A 23,211-nucleotide genomic window follows, 5' to 3' on the forward strand; every position below is an offset into this window, starting at 1 on the left:
CATTTCACTATGGATTTCAATTGTTGCGAGATAGCTAAGTGTATACACTTGAAAGTGTGGGTCTCACTTGTTGTGAGAGAGTTGGGTGTATACACTCGAAATATGATTTACCATAACTCCTCTATTTCAAGGCTAGGATGTACATAAAACAAATCCATGGCTTGAATTGTGACACCTTATTAGCTCATTTAGTGTCTCTTTGGGAATAATTTATTTAGGTTTTTGTTGAAATTTTTTTGCCAAAAGTGTGTTAAAAAATACTTAGGGTCTGTTTGGATACCGCTTATTTTACTGAAAACTGAAAATAATAAAAAAGTTACTGTTCATTGGCCTAAATGCACTGTTTATGTCCCATGAATAGTGCAAGGGGCGCTGGATTAAAAAAAAAAAATGCTGAAACACTAGCCGCGTGAGTTTTCAGTCGGATCCAAATTCTACCTTAGTGTCCATTTGGATAACTTATTTTTTGCCAGCTTATTTCACTATTCAGTTTATTTTTGCTACTATTCATGAGTCTTACTGCACTTTTTGATACTATTCATGGTCTCACTGTACTATTTCAGTTAACTTTTACTTTTATCTACAGTACTTTTAGTAAAAGGTTTTCAATTTCATCAAAATAAGCAGATTTCAAACAAACCTTTATACTTTGAAAAAACAAGAAAAATTGGGAAAATTCGAGATTTTAAAAGACGGTATAGAAAAACTAAAAGGTAAAAGCTAAAATTGATTATTACTCTTAGGGTCTGTTTGAAATTTGCTTATTTTACTGTAACTGAAAACTTTTTACTAAAAGTATTGTAGATAAATGTAAAAGTTAGCTGAAATAATATTGTGGAACTCATGAATAGTATCAAAAAGTGTACTAAGACCCATAAATAATAACAAAAATAAATTAAATAGTAAAATAAATTAGAAAAAAAATAAGCTATTCAAACACAATCTTAAAATACGGAAACTTAACCACAAACCTTACGTTGTAAAAAACGAACCATAGTTAACTATTAAAAAAAACAAAAGCAAAATAGAAAACAAAATAGGACAGGTGCTGAGAAGATGAAACGTTGTAGTTGACCACGGTGACTAGGTTCTTACATCACCACTTGACAGATTCTGCACCCAATACTACGAATCCTCTTTCTTTCTTTTGATTTTTCTTGTCTTCTTTTTATTGGTTGTACAATCAATTTTCTTCTTCCTTAACCCAAGTCTCCTGGTTTGGTTAAGTTAATATCTTTTCCAAATGAGGTGGCACAATCTAAGCCATATATTTATTTTGGTTAAATCCTAGCCTTGTAATTGACCCTCTTCTAATCCGAAACAGAAAGAGCCGTAGAAAAATGCCTTCAACCATCTCCAATAGAGTAGGTATAATCAAAATATAGATAACTAGTCGTTAACCCGTGCGATGCACGGGATAGTTTTTCAAAAATTATATATATTTACTTTAAGCATGCTACAAAAATATAATTATATTTGAAATATAATCAAACATCAAAGGAAAATTAAACAATTGTATACAATTACTGCAAGATATGCTGATGAAAAAAAAAGATGTAATAAATGAATGCTTCCTTTATACAAATAATGATAGGCAAATATATCATTTTATATTTAATAAATATATTTCTTATACTCTGTAATCTGGAATATTAGATGATACTCATATTCCACATGAGCACAAAGAAGTTAAAATATGAGAGACATGTGGATGAACATTATGATTGTTTGTACCGGGATCATGCATAATTTAACATGAAAACCATACTGTAAGAGGTCAATCATAAAAGTTTTAAATATACAATGGCACTTACTATATTTAAACTTTACACATATGCAAATAATAAACTATAACAGGCCAACATTATTGGTTAGCAAATAATTTTAGGTCTAAAACTGTTTATTTTGTATATGTTTGTACTATGTAGCAATGGTCAAGACGTAATAGATCAATTAAACCATTTTAAGTAGCCATTATTCTAAAATTCTAGAATAATAATAATAATAATAATAGAATATTTCAGCACTGACTTATTTTGAATTATTGTTAATATATATAAATTAGTTCTATTATGATGATGATGATGATGATAATAATAATAATAATATTATTATTAATCTAATGCACAGTAAAAGAAAATCTTAAAAGTGTTGTAAATTGAAAGTTTTAAAGAAAAAAAAAAAAAAACCAAATTGGTATTTTTGTAATTTAGTAATTATAGACGCACTTTCTATGAAACTTCCTTTTTTACTTTTGCTAAAATCTACCCCTCCCTATGTGATTATCTCCTCTCACTGTAACTCTTTTTCATCTCTTTCTACTTCTTTTTTCTCCTCTTTCTTTTCTTCACTGTAACTTCACTTATAGTTATTGCAATGTTATTAAAATATTTATTTATATTTTTTCTATAAACAAAATTCACATTTTGGATAGTTGTAAACAGTACAAATGTACAATAAATATGAAAGTCAAAGCACCTTTTGTATGTACAAAAAGAATCCTTTACCTCAAATATATATATATATATATATATATATAAAAATTCTAAAAACAGTAGAAATAGTACTCTTGGATAAGTATTGTCAAGTTACCAGCACCTTTATCAACCACTCACTATTTTTATTTTTTTAAAATAATAAAAAAACAGCCTTTAGCTTTCTACTCTAGAAAAAGCTGGAAACCAATACATTGAAACTTGAAACTACTTGGGCTTAGTAACACGTTTGCTGATCTTATGATTTTTTTTTTTTTTTTAAAAGATTCATCTCTTCTAAGAAGGAGTCTAGAGTCTAGATTGTTGGTTTGTCTTCTGACTCTTCTCTTCTTATAGTCTTCATCTTCTTCATTTGAATGCCCCAAATCTTTACCATAAGTCTCTTATATTCTCTCACAGTGCCCAACGTATCTCTCTGTCATCTCTTTCATCTTCTCTTTAATTTTATTTTCTTTTTCCCACAATAAGATCTACTGCCTTTCTTCTCTTCTTCTTCTAGCAAATGCTTTGAAAACTGAAAAATGGGAAACGGGTTTGGTGGAGTTGGACTTTTGGTTTGTGGGTATGGTGGGTAGGTGTCTTTAGATGCATTGCCGTTGGTTTGCCTTGGGTCTGATGGAGGAGAAGCTGGTAGAGGAAGGCAAGGAAGAGAAGGCATAACATCGTGAAAGGAAAAGGCAGAGCCTTCGTGAAAGAGAAAGGCATAGTCGGGTTTTAAAAAAGTTTTTTTACGTTTTTTTTTTTTTTTCAATACTATGCTGACATGGAAAATTGTGGGAGCTTAAAAAGTTTCGGTTTTATATATACATATAGATGAAACCAGAAAAAAGAGGAAAAATAAGCTCCATTTACTTCTTTAAAACTAAAAAAAAAAATTTCTAATAAATACTCATTCTTCAAACTACTGTTTATTAGCAAAAAAATAAAATATAATAAAAAATTAGTAAAAGTAAAGAGTGAGGATGAAGTATGAGAACACGCACGTTAAAAAATGAATAAATAATGAAAGTAGGAATAATATTTAAATGAAATAGGTAAATAATAGAAAATATGTTGGAAGATGTCTAAAAAAAATAAATATAATTGTTTATTATATAAACAATACAAAAATATAAAAAACGATTAGAAATGTTCTAAAATTGAAAACTGAAAACACTGTAGTAAGATAATTTCTAAATATATAAATAATACCGTAGGACCTATTTTTAATATTTTTTTATGAATAAAAAGGCTGTGGGACTCATAAACAGTATTGATACATTACCGTTACAGTGCCTCTACAGTATTATTTGTCCCCTGTTCTGCAAAACGCGTGAAAGAAAAAAAAAAAAAAGGTGTGAAAACGCAGACGCAGCGAAGTTCAGTGCTATCCAAACGAGCACTCTGATAAAAGTGATCGAGCGCCGCCTCCTATTTCCTCAGAAGTAAAAAAGCACTCTATCATACAGAAGATTTTTCACAACAATGAACAGCATGGCTTCCTCTACCATTGCTCCAACTCCCGCATCTTTCATTTCCAACAAGGTCAGTACATTTTCCCAGTTCTCATTTCCCCATTTTGTCAAATTTCAGTAAACCCATTTCTAAAATTTTGTGTTTTTTTTTTTTTGGCAGAAAGATTTGGGGTTCACTGCATTTTCGACATCGTCACAATTTTCTATTCCCAAATGCAACAGAAGGATTTCCAAGAAAATTTGTTCAGTCATGACTCCGCAACAATCGGAACGCAGGCCTTCTACCACTGGCTCAGTTGGGTTTCTTTCAATTTTCTCATTGGTTTTATGTTTTTGGTTAATAGGTTTCATAGTTTTGTGGATTTTAAAGGTGGGATTTTTGTTGATTTTAGGTCAAGACAGCGATGACGATGACTGAGAAGATATTGGCTAGGGCTTCTGAGAAAAGCCAGTTGAGCCCTGGTGAGAATACTTGGGTTAACATTGACATTTTGATGACCCATGATGTTTGTGGCCCTGGTTCGATCGGCATCTTCAAGAAAGAGTTTGGCCAGGACGCCAAGGTATCGAATCCTCTTCACCCATTACCCACGATGTTTGTGAAGCTCGTATGCTAAATTGACTGTGGTAGTAGCTTTAATCTAGTTTTGTGATGTTTCATGCAAAAGCAATTAGGGTCTTGTTTGTGCTCGTTAAAGGTGTAACTGTACCATTTCTGTCTAAAAGTTCATTTATATGTGAGATATTTTTGGTTTTTACTCCAGTAGTAGTTATTATATCCTGGTTGCTGAGTTTTGAGTTTAAATGCTGTTGTAGATCTATTTTTGGTGATCACTGTGTTGTTGAACTGTGTATTTGCTGCGTCTGAGATACTATTGTTTTGGAATTAAGGTTTGGGACCGAGAAAAGATTGTAATAATTCCTGACCATTACATCTTCACAAGTGATGAACGGGCAAACCGTAATGTGGATATATTGAGGGATTTCTGCATGGAGCAAAACATCAAGTACTTCTATGATATTAAGGATCTTAGTGATTTTAAGGTATGGCTCTACAGTCTCTTTTTACTTACTCTCCATTTTCTAATCTGTTGTCCTCAAGAGCTTATAGTTTATTCATTCCCTGATTATTGACACTAATAGTAAAGTTTACTTAATTACTTTTCAGGCGAACCCAGATTACAAAGGAGTATGCCATATTGCTCTTGCACAAGAAGGTCATTGCAGGCCTGGAGAGGTATGGTTATATTATCAAGTTCATGCAAATGTTTATAATATATGAAAATTTTATGCCTTTATGTTCCACAACTGTTGTTAAACCTTTTTCACTGCCTTCAGGTCCTGCTGGGTACAGATTCTCACTCTTGTACAGCTGGAGCATTTGGCCAATTTGCCACTGGAATTGGCAACACGGATGCAGGCTTTGTGTTGGGTGCTGGGAAGCTCCTGCTCAAGGTCTGTAGATGCTTTATTTTGGTGTCCTAAAGTTTATTATTTTGTCCCTCCCCTTCCCGTCCCCTCTATGCGGGGCCCTTTTGGTTCTAGCTATTATTCTATGTTTCCTTCAGTGCTCTCATCAGGAACTATGTTGTTGTTCTGTTGGCTAACAACTTACTTGATGATTTTAATTGTAACATTTAAGGTCTTCCAGAAAAGCTTGATTTCTCAAATAAGAGGTCTTCCTGCATCTATTAGAATTTGGACATTCCTTAGTGCGCATGCATGCATACACACACAAACACACAATTCCAATTATCTTTGTCCAAGACAATTGTTGAATTTTTTTAACGGATTTAAGGTGGTTAAGAATTAAGATATCTCTTTGTCTATTGTGTATATTTTGGTGTGTTCATTATACATATTTGCATAGATATATCCTGCTAATTTCAGCTAATTATTGAAAAACCAAGAAAGTTGCAAAATATTATTCTCTTTTTTAACATATTTGCCCGTCGTCAGTTTTGACTGTCTGACTGCTACTTGTGGACATTCAATCGATTGAGCAGCCATTTCTCTTTGGTAGGCAGCACATTTCCTCCTCCCCCACCTGATGTGGTTGGGTTGAACCTCAACCTGAATTGACTTGACCCGTGGATACCCCTAGTTTGTTTGGTATTTCATGGGTAATGCCCAATTCTGTAATTATGTGATGCCGTGATGGACTTATTATCCTGGGAAAGGACAGTTTTACAAGATAAGTAGTGGGGAACATGGAAAGCTTTTCCATTTTGCTTAATGTGGTGTATTTGAAGAGAGGAATGCATGCTGCTTTGAGCACATTAAGTTACATTTATGGAAGGTGAAGTTCTTATTTTTGAAGAGGTTATATGAATGGACTTGGGCCTCTTCTACATTAATACCTCAGACTTTATAGGAGGAAAAAATATATTACTATTGAGTGAGACCAATCAAAATACCTCAAAATTTATAGAGATCCTGGATACTTTTTTATTGTATGTTTTATTTCTCTTTTGGCCTTTCCTTTGTATACTACCCATGTACTAGCTTTGGGCCCCTTTGCATTTTCTTAATATAGTTATACTTAATGAAAAAATAAAAAAAGAAAGGGGAAAGAAAACATTTCCACAAAAAAGCATTAATATGATTGCACATTTTCCTTCTTTTTTCCCCTTAAATTCTAGAAAGCTACTAGATCATCGAGTCTCAAAACTTGCTATTGTTAAAACATAAAACTAGGAAGCACAAACTCTTCATTTAGGGTGCCGTATCCATGTTGTATCCGTGTTGTATTGGTGTCATATTGGCCGTTTCATATTATAATTTTTTAGAAATTACTCGTGTTGTTGTGTTGTACCAGTACTTGTGTCTGTGCTTCCTAGACATAAAGAGAACTAGAAACTAAAGAAGGAGAGAAAAATTATGCCTTTTAATTTTCTTCGGCTATGTGTTGTCCATATTTCTGCCTCCTGTATGGGGTTCCATCTAATAAATTGAAAAAGTTCGTCTTACGTAGAATTATAATTTTGGTATCCTAATATCTAATTTTCTTGCTTTAATTTGCAGGTGCCTCCAACTTTGAGATTTGTAATGGATGGTGAAATGCCAAATTATTTGCTTGCAAAAGATTTGATTTTACAAGTAAGCTAAACTGGTTCTGCAACCTTTTATTTCCTCTGAATGTTTGTACTGTAGCCTAATACAGTATATCACTTTTGTAGTGTGAGCCAAAAGTTTTTAATTGGTTTATATAAATGAATATATTTTTCCTGAACAATCTTCACTTTGCAGATAATTGGTGAAATATCTGTGTCTGGTGCGACATATAAATCTATGGAGTTTGTTGGTACAACTGTTGAAAGTCTAACTGTAAGTAAACCTAAAAAGATATTTTCTGGAAGTCTATGATATCATTCCAAATTTATGACTCCAAATGTTAATTACACTTTTCTTTTAGCAATTTGTTTCCTGGTGCATCATAAATTTAAGTTCTCTAATCCTCTGTATTTGATAGATGGAAGAAAGGATGACATTATGCAACATGGTTGTTGAAGCTGGGGGGAAAAATGGTGTTGTCCCTGCTGATAGCACTACATTTAAGTACCTTGAGGTTAGTGATATAGATAATCAGATGCATTTGGTCTTGGTGGTACTCTTTGCGCGCGTGTGTGTGTACCTGTTCACATATTTATGTGTTGGCTATGCATGTATATGCAAACACAAGATTAATAAACCATGGGTCTATGTTTGAAAACCAATCCTTGTCTTTGTTGGGTTGGGTTGTTACCTGGTGAAAAGTTAATTGCTTTGAGATGTGCTGTTTTGGAACATAATTTTTTTTTTCTTTTATGTATTCTACACGCGAGTTTAAGCTGTTAGGAAGTGATGAATTTATTCACTTAACCATAAGTCTAACACTTATAATTTTATCTTTTGTTCTGAACATATGCGTATAATCTTATCTTTTGTTCTGCACAGGATAAGACTTCTGTGGCCTATGAACCAGTTTATAGTGATGAACAAGCAAGGTAGTACATGTGTAAAATAATTGCTCAAGAGTTCCATACCTTTTTTTATTTTTATTTTTTCGTAAAAAGAATTCCCTGCCTAAATCCTAGTTATAATGTTACTGCTTCTGTGTATTAAATTTATGATCTAGAGTAAATAAATTGAACTTTACTTCGATATATACTCAATTTATATGGAAAATACATCGAACTACTATTTTTATTTTTGTTGGAGGGTGGGGGCTATCATATCATCGAGTACCTAATAGTTAAAAAAAAAAAAAAAGATTTTCAACACATAGTTGATGCCAAATTTGAATTGGATTTTGAGGACCTTCCAACCTGCATTCAAATTATTAGCTGTGGAATAATTGGCATCTTATTACTTAGAGATGCACTTTCTTGCCAGAACTGTAAGAGTTCATAGAAAACAGTCAATTCCCCATCATAAAACCAAACTTCCTGACTTATTAAGTTATGGTTGATCTAATTGCTAAAAAATAATTATTCTGAGGCAATATGTGAGAAATTGAATCATCAAAGAAAGGTTTTGTGTAGGTTTCCTAATTGGAAAGCCTTATTTTGATCATTATAATGTTAATTAGTGAATATTTTCTTTGTATCAAAGATACATTCCCAGTGATTGGGAGAATTTTTGTGGTAGATGGTGGAGGAGTTGGTTTGAGTTTAGTAATGCCATCATTTTTAATTTGGAAATTTAGTAATGTATACTTCTCATTATAGGTTTCTATTTTAATGAATTTTTACAGTTTGTAAATGAGATGTGAAAAACCAATTCTTGCTTTTCCATAGATAGCAAAATTATATACAGGCCAAATGTTTCTTTTGCTTAACAAATGAAATACAAGGCTTTCATTTTCATTTTCTATTTCTCTCATTTGATTCCTATGCGTGTTTTGGAAGTACTTTCTGAAGCATTGGAAATATCTCAGATCTACATTGCTCTCATAATTCTGTCATGCAACACAAACTAAATTGGTACAAATTTGATTCATGCCCTGACTTAAAGATTTGCTGCTGTCATATCATTGAACATGTATTGACTGAAAGCTGGCAGCATTAAGAAAATATTTGTTTGTCACAGAGTTATTAACTTTCTCATCTTGAAATTTTTATCAGATTTAAAAAAAAAAAAAAAAAAAAAATTTATTATCATCAGCTATTGAATATTGACTTTAGTAATTCAATGAATTATTCATATCTTCTGGCAGACTGTGATCAAGATGAGAACATGTTACTTAATGGCATACTGAATTAATTTCTTTACTCAGCAAAAAAGAAACAAAACCTTTTGTGGTGACTTTTCCAATAATCCCCCCCCCCCCCCTTCTTTTGGATTTCATTTTTATTGATGAGTTTAATTTTCTTGGCTTTTAGATTTCTTTCTGAGTACAGATTTGATGTCTCAAAACTGGAGCCACTGGTAGCAAAGGTGGGTGATTTTGACAGGTGTTGAAGAGAAGATTTCCCTTTATCTTTTACGAATGTAATTTAAAATGGGATAACCTATATGCTGCTGATCACATATGTTTTATCTCCCAAAAACAGTCCGCCTCTGTTGTAGTTCATGACAATTTTGCTGGATCTGCCTTTTTTCTTGAATGAGTAATGATGTCAATATATCTTTGCAGCCACATTCTCCGGATAATCGGGCTTTAGCAAGAGAATGCAAAGATGTGAAAATTGACAGGGTATACATTGGATCTTGTACTGGAGGAAAAACAGAGGATTTTATGGCTGCAGCCAAAGTTTTCCTAGCTTCGGTAAAAAGCCGTATTATCTCTGTTATATAGCCGTTGGAGAATTTTTTGTTACTTGTATGCTTACATGGGTTTTAATCTAAATGTAATATTCTTTTAAAATTCTTTTTAAAATGTTGATGGCTTGAGTTTTTGGAAATTTTGATTGCTGGTGGCTCATCTTATTGATCTTTATTTATTTGTTAAAATCCATGAATATAATGATCAATCCTCTGCCTTATATGAGAGTATAGTATACTTAATGAGCATTGGAGTTGTGTTTTTCTGACCAAACATGTATCTCGATTACTTTTCTATAGTAGTATGCCTTATTTGCATATTTTGTTCTTATACATTCTAATGTGCATTTGAACATAATTTAATTGAGATTTAGGTATTTGCATTTTGCGCATTTTTAGGAGTTATTGAGACTTCATTCTGGTGGTGTTTATATAGTAACCATGCTCCTTTTTAGAGCTTCTTATTTTATTTTAGTTCATTTGTTTTTCGTGAGCCATGGTTGTAGCTTGCTGGTATTATTTTCTCTCATATATTTTGAGGATTAAGCTGAAAAGATGTAATTGCTTTTTCTCAGGGCAAAAAGGTCAAAGTCCCCACATTCCTCGTTCCTGCAACCCAAAAGGTTTGGAATTCTAAATCACAGTTTTGATAAATAGAAATTAATCATAGGTAGATTAATATAAGCATCTATACAATAAAATTTGCAGGTTTGGATGGACGTATATGGTCTCCCAGTACCAGGATCTGGTGGCAAGACTTGCTCCCAGATTTTTGAAGAAGCTGGTTGTGATACACCTGCAAGTCCTAATTGTGGTGCTTGTCTGGGTGGCCCTAAAGACACTTATGCACGCATGAATGAGCCTACGGCAAGTTATTTATTTATTTTTTTCTTCTTTTTTTTAAACCTTTTCAATAAGTTTTATCAATTGTTCAACATAACATAGCTCTATATTTTCTGAAAGGAGATCCTTATTTCCAGCTATAATCTATAGAAAAAATTAATAGAATTATTAAATTGGATAAAAAAAACTTGCTTGTGGCAATGTGGCCTACCCCTATCGGCCATTGCTTCTGCAATTGTAAAAAAAATTCTAGACTTATTTGAAACGAGCAACTTGGTAAGATTAGCACTACAAGTGCATTTGTTCCTCTTGATGCGGGAGACACAAGGAGGTTTTTATTTTAACTTTGTATTATTTACTTTTGCAAGTCAGTTGTATATTTATTTTTTAGGTCCTAGTAGTTTATTAGGCTATTAGTATTTTATCATTTCGAAGCAAGGTTATTTTTGTAATAAGGCAACTAGGGTTTCCTACGACAAGTATAATTTGGGTTTAGTTTTCCTATATAAGCAAACTATTGTACTCCTTTTGGGGGAGGATTTTTGAAATGGTTTCAATGAATGAAAGTCCCGTTTGGTTTCTTTGGTCTAGTGTTGACTCCAACCAAGCCTAGTTGCTGACTCTAAGTAGTTTTTTTTTTCTTTGCTTGGTGCTGACCCCAAGCAAGCCTAGGTGCTGATTCCTAGGTCCTATCCTTTATTTCCCTGTTGTTTAATTTTATTGGCAAAGTTCTGGTTTGTCTTGCGTCACTGCTGGTCTGTTATCCTTAATGCCTTCCATCAGTATCCTTAATGCCTTCCATCAGTATCCTTAATGCCTTCCATCTGTATCAGTGAGTGTCTTTGATTCCTTTAGATTTCAGCCTCTCATCAGCAGCAGGTCTGCCATGAGCAACAAGATTCTGAATGCATTACATGTTCTGTGAGCACTGTAATAACTTTGTTGCTCATTTCAGGTACTCCAGGTCATAATGTTAAGTCCAATAATTTTTCCTGAGAATTTTTACATATTGCCATTATTCTAATACGATAGTAATCACGATTAAATGATTAGATCTGTTACAGTGACTACCTTAACATTATTATGCTATCTAGCAATATTGTGATACAATTAGGCATAATCTCTAATGTGTTGGAGCTCATAGATTTCTCATCAGGATATCAAATGGATGGGATTGATGCCTGACCTTTGGTGGGTCTCATTAGAAGATTAATCTGTACTGAAAATTAAGAGTAATTTTTTGGTTGACACTTATATTGTGTCAATTTAGGCAAACCTTTGTAAGAGTAACTGTTGGTAGTTTACACTTAAATACTGTCAACTAAGCAACCTCTCATGTATTTCTTATTTAGCACATCATATTTAATTTAGGAGCCTTATGCATCATGTAAAATGGCTTGTAGAGCCATGCATGTTGAAGCAAAATTCAAATGGGCATTCTTGTGGAGTGTGGATCCTTGATACCTTGCTATCCACTAATATCCCATAACTCTTTTTTTGATAAGTACGAATACTTTTATTAAAGAGAGACTACTTCATGTACAATAACATAAAGCAACCTAAAAAATTACTTCAAGTAAAAATTATATACAATAACGTGGCAACGACTCTATAAACGATACAATAGAATGGCTAGTTGTGAAGCCCCAAGTGCGAGATGCCGAGACCACTCATATAAAGAACTAGCGAAAGTTGCTAACAGCTGATTGACTGAGTCCTCATACTTTTCATATCCTCAAAGTTCATCGATTCCGTTCCCTCTATCCTATAACAAGTTGCATTCTCCATGACTGCATTAAGAAATAATTGTGCATTAATATATCAACAAAAAGATCAAATTGGTACGACTTTCTGACCATAGTTCAGTTCTTTGGAAGGTGGATACTAATTGGCGATGTTCTAGAAAAAGGTTTACAAAGTTATAATGTTTAAACTTTTTTACTTTGCTGATGCTTAATATACATGGTCTACCTAGTTGATCCTGATGTAGGGTTTGTACTCCTGTGCAGTGATCCCTTTACCATTTTAGGGTGATTTAGGAACTCACAGGACAAAATATTGTTTTACAAGGCTAGTAACACAGTCACTAATCTATCCTCAAATTATTAGAGGTTTTCTGACTGTTTTTTTTTTCCCAATATGTTATGTTCCTATGGCAGCAATTGCTGTCATTCCGGTCAGTTCCTTGGTGCAAATTAACCGAAGTGACACCTTCTAAAATTTTCAGGGTCTAAAAATTGGCACACAAAAATTTGTTGGAGGAAAGTACTTTTTTAGGGACCAAAAGCAAGCTTTAACTTTATTTTAATAATTTGTCGGTGGGTTTCAAGCTGTTATGGTTGGTTAGCAGTGGAATCATTGTATAATGAACTATTTTCTTTACTGATATGGTAATTTGTGAATGCTGCACTGGTTCGTCTGGGGCCAGAGTTGTTGGGGCTTCAAACACTGATTTCTACTGGCATTTGGGTGAGATGGCCATTGGGGGTTGTCTACACCCATCTAATGAGGACTGAAGATGAAGAAACTATAAATGCGTATTTATCTATTATAGAGTATCAGAACATAGAAATCTAATTGTTTTATTTCAAGCATAGAGTTTATTGTTACCCCATTATGCTTTATTCCTAAGGCCAATGACTATTTCTGTGATGGTCTTTGCAGGTCTGTGTGTCGACAACAAACAGGAACTTCCCAGGGCGAATGGGACACAAAGAGGGCCAGATATATCTTGCATCCCCATATACTGCAGCAGCATCTGCTTTGACTGGTTATGTGACCGATCCAAGAGAATTCTTGCAGTAGGCTATAAATACCATAAATCTGCTCATGTTGTATGTCATGGTTGCTTTGTATCCTACCACTGTAGCTTAAAATGCCTGAGCCGAAATACATAATGGGTTTTTTCTGTATGGATATTAGTTTATATATTTTGTGATTTCTAAGAGGTTTGTACTAAAGAAGATTGGTAAGATGCCACCATGCAATAATAAACTTATTGCAAGAAATGAAGCAAGTGACAAGGGAAGATGAATGAAAACTGGTGATGACTAGACCCATCTTTGTATATGATTTTTCCTTGCGAATTTGGTTTTTTCACTTTTGTTTTCTGTCCCAATGATAGGAAAACCTTAAACTCGGCATCCCAAGCTGCAAAATAGTGGTTCTGTGAATCTGATTTTGATGTTAGCATCTTTTCTCAGGGTTGTGATGTTACACAAACAAATGGGAGAAGGAGGAGTTGATGGCCAACTCTTCCTTTCTTTCTGTCGCTTGTTTCCGTTTTTGTTCTGCCCCAAAGGGAACGGACCGCAGTTTAGAAAGTGCAAGGCAATTGGGATCTGTTAATTTTGTTTCTCCTACAAAGTAATCATTAGGGGTGGTGGGGCAGTCGTTCATAAAAAGTTTTGGCTCTGAGAAGAAATTACTATGTCTAGGCTGGTGGAGTCTCGATTGTCATCAGTAGCCTACCTTCTGTTTTCGAATCATTTCGTATTATAGGGGTGCAGCCCTTATGAGAAATTATTCACCTACATGGGATTGTTGGGCTTTTCAAGGTAATAATTTCTTGGTTTACAACAGGAAAAAAATATATGTAAGCACATTTCACTAGTGGCCATAATATCTGCACAAAATTGCAGAAACACAATTATAGAAAGTGACAAAATCCTGAGCCAGGCCTCATGGGGCCTCACCAATCAACGAGCTGAACCTCATCATTTATTTTTGGGAGCATATGATCATTTCCTTGAACTAAGTGGTCCTCTCTAGTTCCACATTGCTGCTTGATTGTCCACCATGGAATGGTGAACTCAGCGGCACCAATGGTAAGATTGATTTAGTCACTTTTCAACTCATTGCAATCTCTCTCTCTCTCTCTCTCTCTCTCTCTCTCTCTCTCCTGGCGGGCCTACTATATTATTTTTGGCATGAATATACATTTCCAATCTCAAGTTAAGGAGTTATTAGGATTGATGTGGAACCATGTAAAAACAACATTAAAAAAAAAAGCTTTCCAGCTGTTGGGGTTTCTATGTCCATCATTAGTGTTCTAGTTGAGGGTACATTTATAATGGCTGGATTAAAGTTATAATTGTGCTTTAACATGTGGGCCAGTTGGCACTTCCATAGCCAAATTGAGAAAAATGTTAAAACATAAAAAGGCACACATTAAGCCAGTTTAAGGTGAACTTTTATGCTACAAAAAATGTTTTCCTTTGTTTTGCAGGAAGTGAAATGGAAACCAGCAAGAAAGTATAAGAAACTAGTAAGAGAAAAGCTGAACATTCTGGGGGGAATTCGCATTTGGTCCCTAGTAGTTGAATACAGTTGTCCCCTAATCAATTAAAAAGAAGGTAATTATTCTAAGAAAAAGCACTTCTCTTAAGTCATCAATGGGTGGTCTTCTGCAGTCAAAATTGACATGATTGCACAATCTTACCACTGTCCTTCCCCACGCCCCCCGTTTTGTTTGTTTGTTTGATTTTTTATTCTTTATTTTTATTTTTTTTGTCAAGTGATATTGTGCCAAGTTTTTTACAAAAGAGACGGTGGTCAAAGTAAGAAGAAATATAAATGAAGATTTAATACAAAAGTATAAATTACAAAAAGCTTGGTATTTTTGCACACCATGGAGAGAGAGAGAGAGAGAGAGAGAGAGAGAGAGATTGTTAAGTTGGTTTAAAACATAATAATTGGAACAACTTTTCTCTTTCAACACAATGATATAAGCAAAAAAAAAAAAAAAAAAGTTTAATTGATTTTTAAGAACTAATTAAATCTCAAAATAATTTTGCAAAACATAAGCCATGTGATAGAATATCGATTCATTTTAAGGTTTTAAAATGAAAATTTTCTCAAAGCTTCCCCTATTTGCACAATGAGTTTAGAGGGGATGAGGGTAAGAAAGAAAGAAAGCGGTTTTTGTTGGTTGGTCGGCTATTAGAGCAGAGGGGATTAACTTTGAAGAGAGAGAGAGAGAGGGAATCCGAGAAAGTGGACGAAAACAAAAGTGAAAAATGTTATGAATCGGGTGAAGCAAAAGTTGCGGATAACATATTGATTCTTTAATCTTATTTATCTATACTTCAATGCCAACCATTCCTGAGTAAGTTTTGATTAAATATATTAGGCCAAGGCCATTAACCAACTCACTCCTCGTCCCCCATTCCATAACAATCTTTTTTGAGCTAGTAAACACGAAAGGCTAATAAATTTAAGTTTTAACTAAAATAGTACTTTCAAGACCATAATTTTTATGTCATAATTTTGATGTGACAAATAGTAAGCAGTTATCTATTACTTTCCTATAAATTCAACATTTTTTCTCCATCACTCATACTCTCATATCAGGGTTGTAGCAAGAATTGTGATTCTAAATTTTTTCAAGTTAGAAATCCTTTCAACTTTAAATGAATAGAACAAATCCTGGGTGAAACGAACAGCCAAATTTTATTTTATTTTTATTTAATGATATACATTATGTCACATTTTGTTTATGGTGAAAAGATTTAACCCAAATTTTCTGCTATGAAATAATCATATAGTCCCGAGTTATAATAATCTTAACTTAATCTCATAATCCCGAGTTAATAATGCTCTTAGCATAATCTCATGTCATTTAATTGGCATTGTATAAATCTTTTCAATTTAATATAGAACATAAAATAAACTCTATATCTTTGAAATGAGGATGATCTGGAGGGAATGCAGAACTTAGCATCACCATGTAGCAATGTATACAATGGACCTCTTGTGGAGTTGTATCTAGTCAACATTTATGATGTAATACCCTTTCACCTTTTGATAATATGTCAATTTCTGTACACGATTCAATTTTTTATATTGAAGAATCTGATAATATGGAAATTTCGTAGTGGATTGATTTGCTTATATAATGCAACACACTTTCCCAGCCTGCTACATGGAAGGTTAGCATAATTTGAGATTCAGCCAAAAAGACCCAAAAATAATCAAATTATGCCAAGCCACAAACAAAAGGACACTGAAAAAATAAAAAATTCTAGGTTGTAGTAAACACAAAGAAAACATGGCCAACCAACACAACCATAAACTTTTTGAAATCAACACCACACAAGTTTTTCTTTCATCACCAAGTAAAAACTGAGTCCACTAGATTGCAGCAAACTCAACACTCTAGATATCAAGTACTCCCATATTTACAATACGGTGAAGCAGCAATCAGCCAAGTAGGCAGGCCTGTATGGTAGCATTATATAAAGGGCTGTAAAAGATCTAAAATCAAATGGCCTAAAAGAACAAAAAGGCAGCAAGAACCAGAGACTGGTTGAGTATACAAAAAAAAGCAGGGTAAAACCAGTGGAAGAACAATCTTTAACAAAACACTCTGTCTCATCAACTTTTTTTTTTTCTACTTTCCTTTAACTTCTGTAGTCAAACTGTGGGCTTTCTTCATCTGACCAAATTTAAAATTATCAGACAGCCCTTGATATTATATGGGCTTGCTTCTTTGTCTCTCATTCCTTTCTTGAAATCTTGTTCCTGGAAATACATATGGATAAACTTAGAAAGAAGGGGAAAACAAATAAAACTGAAAATTTGAAAGCGGGATACACGAATGATAACTGTAAGTATACATACCAAGTCCATTAGCCTCAGAGGTTCTCATGATTCGAAGCCGTTTCACAGAGGTGAGGAACATCCTAAATACAACAGAATATAGCAAACAAACTGTAAGCATTACAAAATAAATAAATAAACAATAAAAAGAATTGAACCAAGCAATTTCTTTCTTTCTATCCCCCCCCTTTTGGTCATCCAAGCCTCAAATAGACCACCTAATAATACAGTCCATCGGTGGCTAGGCTTACTTCCACTCCATATGTGTGCCCATTTTTCCCTTTCCCTTACTCCACTTTTATTTTTTATTTTAATTTGAAAATAAGAGTTAACTGGTTGTTGCGTACCCCCATGGAACATCTCCCACAAGCATCCAGTCGCCCTCTTTATCTTCATAGGTAAGCACAAATTCAGATGAACTATCCAAAAGCTTAGAGGGCTGAGTTACTTGTTCCTTCTCTCCACCTGAGCCCAATTACAAAAGAACCATGTCAATGACATACAAGAACAAATAACACATAAATTACTCATCCATGATTAACCCCATAATGATCATGACATTTTCTATACGTATAGAAAAACATTGAGAAAACACTCGCTCGTGACTGTTTAAATACAAATACAATCAATCATCATGGCATGCATTGGTGAAGTCAACTTAGGCATAATTAACTGGCATGACTACATACAACTCATACTAGACTTTCTACCCCAAGCAACGCTTCGAAAATTAGTTTACGAAAACCATGAATAAAATTCTTTATTTGACCAATTTCAACATTCTGAAGACCAACACACAAGCGAAAGAGAAAGAAGTCACTAACCCCTTGAATTGACAGTTGTGGTGGATCTAAAAAACATGTCTTCCAGCATTTGGGCTAAAGAATCATAGCATGAATGAGCATTCAAATCAACCTTCCTTCCTATCGGAACTCCATCCATATTTACCTTCACAAATCCAAGTTGGCCTTTTTCCTTAGCCGCAGTATCAGTCTTGGTATAAATTTTCTTCTTTGAAGGATCATTGGACTTGTCTGTTTCATCAATCTCCTTCTCTTCTTCAGCCCTTTGACTCTTTGCTTGATTAACTAAGCTGTTCATTCTATAAGCCCTTATGGGTGGCCATCCCACAACCTGACTGCTTTCATGAAGAAAATCACAACAAATGAATATCAGAGAATTGATTGAAGAACATAAATAAAGATCGGTCAGAAGCTGTTTCTCACAATAACCTGGCAATTACTTCAACAATGTAAAATACCAGAAATTTGCATGAAAGGTGTCACTCGCAAGGAAATCTTTTTTTTTTTTTTTTTTTTCTTTTTTTTAAAATTTTAAATTTTTTTAAAAGAGCCTATTATTCGAATATAAACCAAAAAAATAATGATAATAATAAGAAAAAGAAGATAATTATAAAAAGGGTATATAAAACAAGGAAAACCAAAAATAGGAAATTTATTCTAAATAAGAAATATGAGACCCCTGTTCCTAAAGAACACATATATAGCCGATTACAAGATCATTGATGAAAAATATAAAACTGAAGACATAGAACTATTCACAAACTAAGACATAATGACTAAAAAATATTTTCTATAAAAAAAAAAAAAAAAAGAATAAGAAGTAAAACACTAAAACGATCAGTTATTGTACAGTGTACCCAAAGGAGGAAATACTCCACGTGAGAAACCAAAAACCCAGTTCTATCAATATGATAGGAATAATAATACCAGCAACACTAATAAACATAAAAGAATAAAATCATAACAAATTTATACAACAATCTTTTTAGAATAGGCCATAATACACATATGGCTAAACAAAAAGAAGAAATTACAAAAAAGGGAGGTATATTACTTAATTTAGTTGCTGAAGGTTAAAAAAAAAAAGAAAACTTTGATTTTGTTGCAGTGTTTGCACATTATCAGGAATACTAGACAAACTAGCCTTACGCATATTAGGGAAAAAAAAGATTGGAAGAAAGATTCCAATTCCTTCCCTAGCTTTTTCTTAGCAACCAAACACAAGAAGATTAAAAGGAAAACAAAAAAGTGATTACGTAATATCTAACCTGGCACCAGGAGGAGATCCAGTACCCTCTTGAGAAACAGAGTCAGCAGCTCTCTTGGTTCCAGAAACAGCACCAACAGAAGCAACAGGATTAGCTCTGTCAGAGAAACGAGAAGCATGAGAGACAACAGAAGGGAAGTCTTTGGCAGTCAAGATTCGACCACGCTCACCCCATGCACAACCCTTTTTAGCCTTCATAGCACCACCACTACCAAGGCTGAGACCAAGACCCAACTCAAGCTCAGCCTCAGGTGGGTATGAAGATGCCTCAGAAGACATGGCAACAAAGTCTTGCTCCACTTTTGACACAGTGGACTCATTTGTAGAAGCCCCAGAAGAACCACCAACACTGCCACCACCACCACCACCAAGTAAACCAAGTGTAGCATCCATGAGATGAGAGCAAAAGAGAGAGAGAGAGTGTGTGAGTAAAGAGAAGTAGTTGAAAGAAGGTGTATAATAAAGAGAGGAATGGAATGTGGGAAATGAAAGCAGAGGAGAGTATAGTATAGGAGATTAGGGGGGCAGCAAAAAGTAAGGAAGGAGAAAATGCAGGTTGCTGGGAGGAGATGGTGGAGAGAGTGATGATGATGGGCCCCATGTGTCTCCTAGTGCGCCTTGCACTTCCACTCTCACCCCAGCCTATAGCTTCTTTTTTTTTTTTTTTTTCTTCTTCAAATGCTTTTCTATCTCTTTTCTAATCTCATATCGTGAAAAGAGAGAGAGAGAGGAACAGAATTAAAATATTATTAATTAATAAAGAAGATTATCTTAACTGGATTCGGATATCTTTATAGATTGGTATTTGTCTATATTGTCAAAGAATTTATATCTTTTATTCTATATATATATTTTTTTTAAACATTTACATTTATATTAAATTATCTATTTTACACTACAAGTTATTAAAATATTAATTTTTTTATTATTTTTAATACTCTTTCAAATCATTTTTACCTCTTTATATATATAAATTAAAGTGTATTAAAATAGATTTGCATGTAAATAATAGTAACGATGCATATTATTTACATGGTTGACGTAGTAATAAAATGAATTTACTCACTTTTAAATTATCTAATACAAGTGATTTTTTAGTTTAAATGTGCAAAATTAACTCCTTATGTTATTTTACATAGATGTGAGTGCTTTAGGTAGCCTAATTCTCTATGAGAATGAATGAAGAAAATTAAATTGTAAGATTTGGCATTGAATCTTGATTTGATATGATAAATATTGGAACTTGGAAGTGATACGAAAGACTTTCTATAGATGAGATAAAAAAAATTATACAAAAAGTCTTTCAATTATGATGGTTTTTGTTTTTTAATATAATCTTTTGGTTTTTTAAGTTATGCCTTAGTATGATGGTTAATGATGTCAGTTGTTTGGACTTGTTGGGTCTTTTAACTTGGTCATTGGGGGATTTTATTTTATATATTTTTTCTTTTGCTACCATCTAATAGGTATATAGTATAAAATCAGTTCTTGACAGGTGACATGGACTGCTTATGTAAAATTTGGTTAAATTACATTGAAAGCTAATGGAAATGATACGATTGAAATGAATAAATTAGAAATTATAATATTGAATTAAATTTTAGATAAAATTAGAGAGTTTAATTTATAATTTGTCTCAAAATTTAAGAAATTACTATAAACAAAAAGGAAAAAAAGGTACAAGAATAAGGTGCACTGTCCACATGTACTGTTTCTTTATAGATTTATATATATATATATATATATATATATTTTTTTTTTTTTTTAAATTTGAGCAATTTTTTTTAAAAGATGTACTTAACTAAGTAAAGTTTAATTTAAAACTAAGGTGGAGACAACAAGCCCTAGAAATAGTTTTTGATATGCTTAACAACAAATCTGTTTCACAGCCTAACACCAATTAGGTGAGATTTTATTTATATCTTATCTTACTTAGCAAGATACAGATTTATACTTAAATACCTACTCATCTCTTTACCATCGATCTAAACCTATGTTTATAGCTCTGCTAATAGATAAAAGTAATAAGAGCCAAAAGGGCTAGCTAGGTAGGTCTAGGAGCATTGAGGAGTTAATTAAGATTTGCTACCACTATCCCAACCTAGATGAAAATTATATTGGTCGAATAAAGAGTACCAATGGCAATACCTTTAATATATATATATATATGAGGGTTAGGTTTCTCTTAACTTTAGTATAAAAGCATACGTAGGTTAAAGTCTAAAGGTTTAGTCTTTTTACAAGGAAAAAGCATTATTCTAATCTTTACTTCTCTATGCTCCCTATCTTTCTTCTTATGTGGTCTACTATTTAGAAGACAAACAGCACCAAAACTTGTTTAAGAAAGTTGAGACCTAAAGAGATGCATTGCCAGTGGACGGTGGGCCTGCCCAAAAAGATGAAAATATTTTCAAGAGCAAGAAAACATATTCATTATTAATTATTCATAAATTTATACTTATCATTACAAATCCTCTTCATAGGGACCACATCTAAACATTTTGTTTGGTAGAGATGGTCTAATCAATTGAATGTTTAGGAAAGAAAGGAAGAATAATAAAGAGAGAAAAAAAGAAAAAGAGAAATGGTCAATGCCTGCTCGCTAGGCTTTGTTTTCACTTTGGTTTACAAAATACAAAATAAAAAGTAAAATGTAAAAAACTTTGCTCTCATAAATACTTGCAATTTTTAGAGTTTGACTTCATAATTCCTTGCACTTTTTTTTTTTAAAGAGAGTTTTAATTTATAATGTTCAATCCTAATGATAATTCTTTATCATCAGATTAAGATACCAGTCGGTTTTTGGTATAGGTGGAAATTGAATCTCAGATTTCTTATTTAACTATCGAAAATTTTACCAGTTAAGCTAACTAGAATCTACTCCTTACACTACTTGTTCAATGAAAGGATCGATTTTTTTTTTTAAAGGTGTGTTTGTTTGGAGGTGAAATAGGGTGGATGGAAAACTTTGGAGAGAAAATGAGAAGGAAAACTTTTTTGGAGTGTGTTTGGTTGGGTGGGGAGGAAGAAAAATAAATTGTGCGGTTTAGGTGTTTTCTCCCCGGGCCTACCAAAATGTTTTTTTTCCTAAAATAGAGAGAAAACTAAGTAGAGATGAATTTTTTCTTAATTGACAAAAATACCCTTACACTACTTGTTCAATGAAAGGATCGATTTTTTTTTTTTTAAAGGTATGTTTGTTTGGAGGTGAAACAAGGTGAATGGAAAACTTTGGAGAGAAAATGATAAGGAAAAATTTTTTGGAGTGTGTTTGGTTGGGTGGGGATAAAGAAAAATAAATTGTGGGGTTTAGGTGTTTTCTCCCCGGGCCTACCAAAATGTTTTTTTTCCTAAAATAGAGAGAAAACTAATTAGAGATTAATTTTTTCTTAATTGACAAAATTACCCTTACACTACTTGTTCAATGAAAGGATCGATTTTTTTTTTTTTAAAGATGTGTTTGTTTGGAGGTAAAATAGAGTGGATGGAAAACTTTGGAGAGAAAATGAGAAGGAAAATTTTTTTGGAGTGTGTTTGGTTGGGTGGGGAGGAAGAAAAATAAATTGTGGGGTTTAGGTGTTTTCTCCCCGGGCCTACCAAAATGTTTTTTTTTTCTAAAATAGAGAGAAAACTAAGTAGAGATGAATTTTTTCTTAATTGACAAAAATACCCATATGCACATGGGGAGAAATTATAAGGTCCTTGTGGTGGATAAGTGACGCGATCCACCATTCCAGTAAAAGACTTCCACATGTTTAAAATTGGTGAGTCAATTTTTTTTTTTTTTTAAAACAGAAACTAATTACTGATTCAGCAATTTTAAACAAGTAGAAATCTTTTAGTGGAATGGTGGACAAGTGACGTGATCTACCATAAGAACTATATAATTTCTCGCACATGGGCTTTTTCAAGTTGCTTTAGTTTTTTTTCTTCTCCCCTGGACAGTAATGTTGCTCTTTGCCTTTTTTTTTTTTTTTTTTTTTTTTTTTTTTTTTTTTTTTTTT

General features: G+C 33.1%; 2 protein-coding genes across 3 annotated transcripts; one reads left to right on the top strand and one right to left on the bottom strand.

The window, feature by feature from the left end:
- The first annotated feature begins 3,819 nt into the window (after positions 1-3,819).
- On the top strand, positions 3,820-13,606 carry LOC126688541 (3-isopropylmalate dehydratase large subunit, chloroplastic). The gene is made up of 15 exons (XM_050383268.1): positions 3,820-4,019; positions 4,110-4,244; positions 4,342-4,512; positions 4,841-4,993; positions 5,118-5,186; positions 5,288-5,404; positions 6,974-7,048; positions 7,199-7,276; positions 7,422-7,517; positions 7,886-7,935; positions 9,313-9,367; positions 9,567-9,698; positions 10,270-10,317; positions 10,403-10,561; positions 13,202-13,606. Exons 1-15 carry the CDS (start codon positions 3,960-3,962, stop codon positions 13,340-13,342), a joined length of 1,539 nt encoding a protein of 512 aa, XP_050239225.1. The 5' UTR covers positions 3,820-3,959; the 3' UTR covers positions 13,343-13,606.
- Positions 13,607-16,587: 2,981 nt separating this feature from the next.
- LOC126688542 (auxin-responsive protein IAA13-like) lies at positions 16,588-19,802 on the bottom strand. 2 transcript variants are annotated; one of them, XM_050383269.1, is made up of 5 exons: positions 19,209-19,802; positions 17,962-18,278; positions 17,485-17,602; positions 17,159-17,220; positions 16,588-17,059 (listed from the first exon to the last, which is right to left on the bottom strand). In XM_050383269.1, exons 1-5 carry the CDS (start codon positions 19,598-19,600, stop codon positions 17,010-17,012), a joined length of 939 nt encoding a protein of 312 aa, XP_050239226.1. In that variant the 5' UTR covers positions 19,601-19,802; the 3' UTR covers positions 16,588-17,009. The 2 variants fall into 2 exon arrangements, with proteins under 2 accessions (XP_050239226.1, XP_050239227.1); XM_050383270.1 differs by having other exon boundaries at positions 17,962-18,275; positions 19,209-19,787.
- Positions 19,803-23,211: the final 3,409 nt, after the last annotated feature.

Source organism: Quercus robur, chromosome 6 (genome assembly GCF_932294415.1).
Source record: "Quercus robur chromosome 6, dhQueRobu3.1, whole genome shotgun sequence".
Taxonomy (NCBI): domain Eukaryota; kingdom Viridiplantae; phylum Streptophyta; class Magnoliopsida; order Fagales; family Fagaceae; genus Quercus; species Quercus robur.

Coding starts and splice junctions, on each gene's coding strand:
- LOC126688541 (XM_050383268.1), top strand. CDS start 3,960: ATGAACAGCATGGCTTCCTCTACCATTGCTCCAACTCCCGCATCTTTC. Junction 4,020..4,109: donor CATCTTTCATTTCCAACAAG/GTCAGTACATTT, acceptor TTTTTTTGGCAG/AAAGATTTGGGGTTCACTGC. Junction 4,994..5,117: donor AGGATCTTAGTGATTTTAAG/GTATGGCTCTAC, acceptor ATTACTTTTCAG/GCGAACCCAGATTACAAAGG.
- LOC126688542 (XM_050383269.1), bottom strand. CDS start 19,600: ATGGATGCTACACTTGGTTTACTTGGTGGTGGTGGTGGTGGCAGTGTT. Junction 18,279..19,208: donor GGATCTCCTCCTGGTGCCAG/GTTAGATATTAC, acceptor TCTTCATGAAAG/CAGTCAGGTTGTGGGATGGC. Junction 17,603..17,961: donor CACAACTGTCAATTCAAGGG/GTTAGTGACTTC, acceptor AATTGGGCTCAG/GTGGAGAGAAGGAACAAGTA.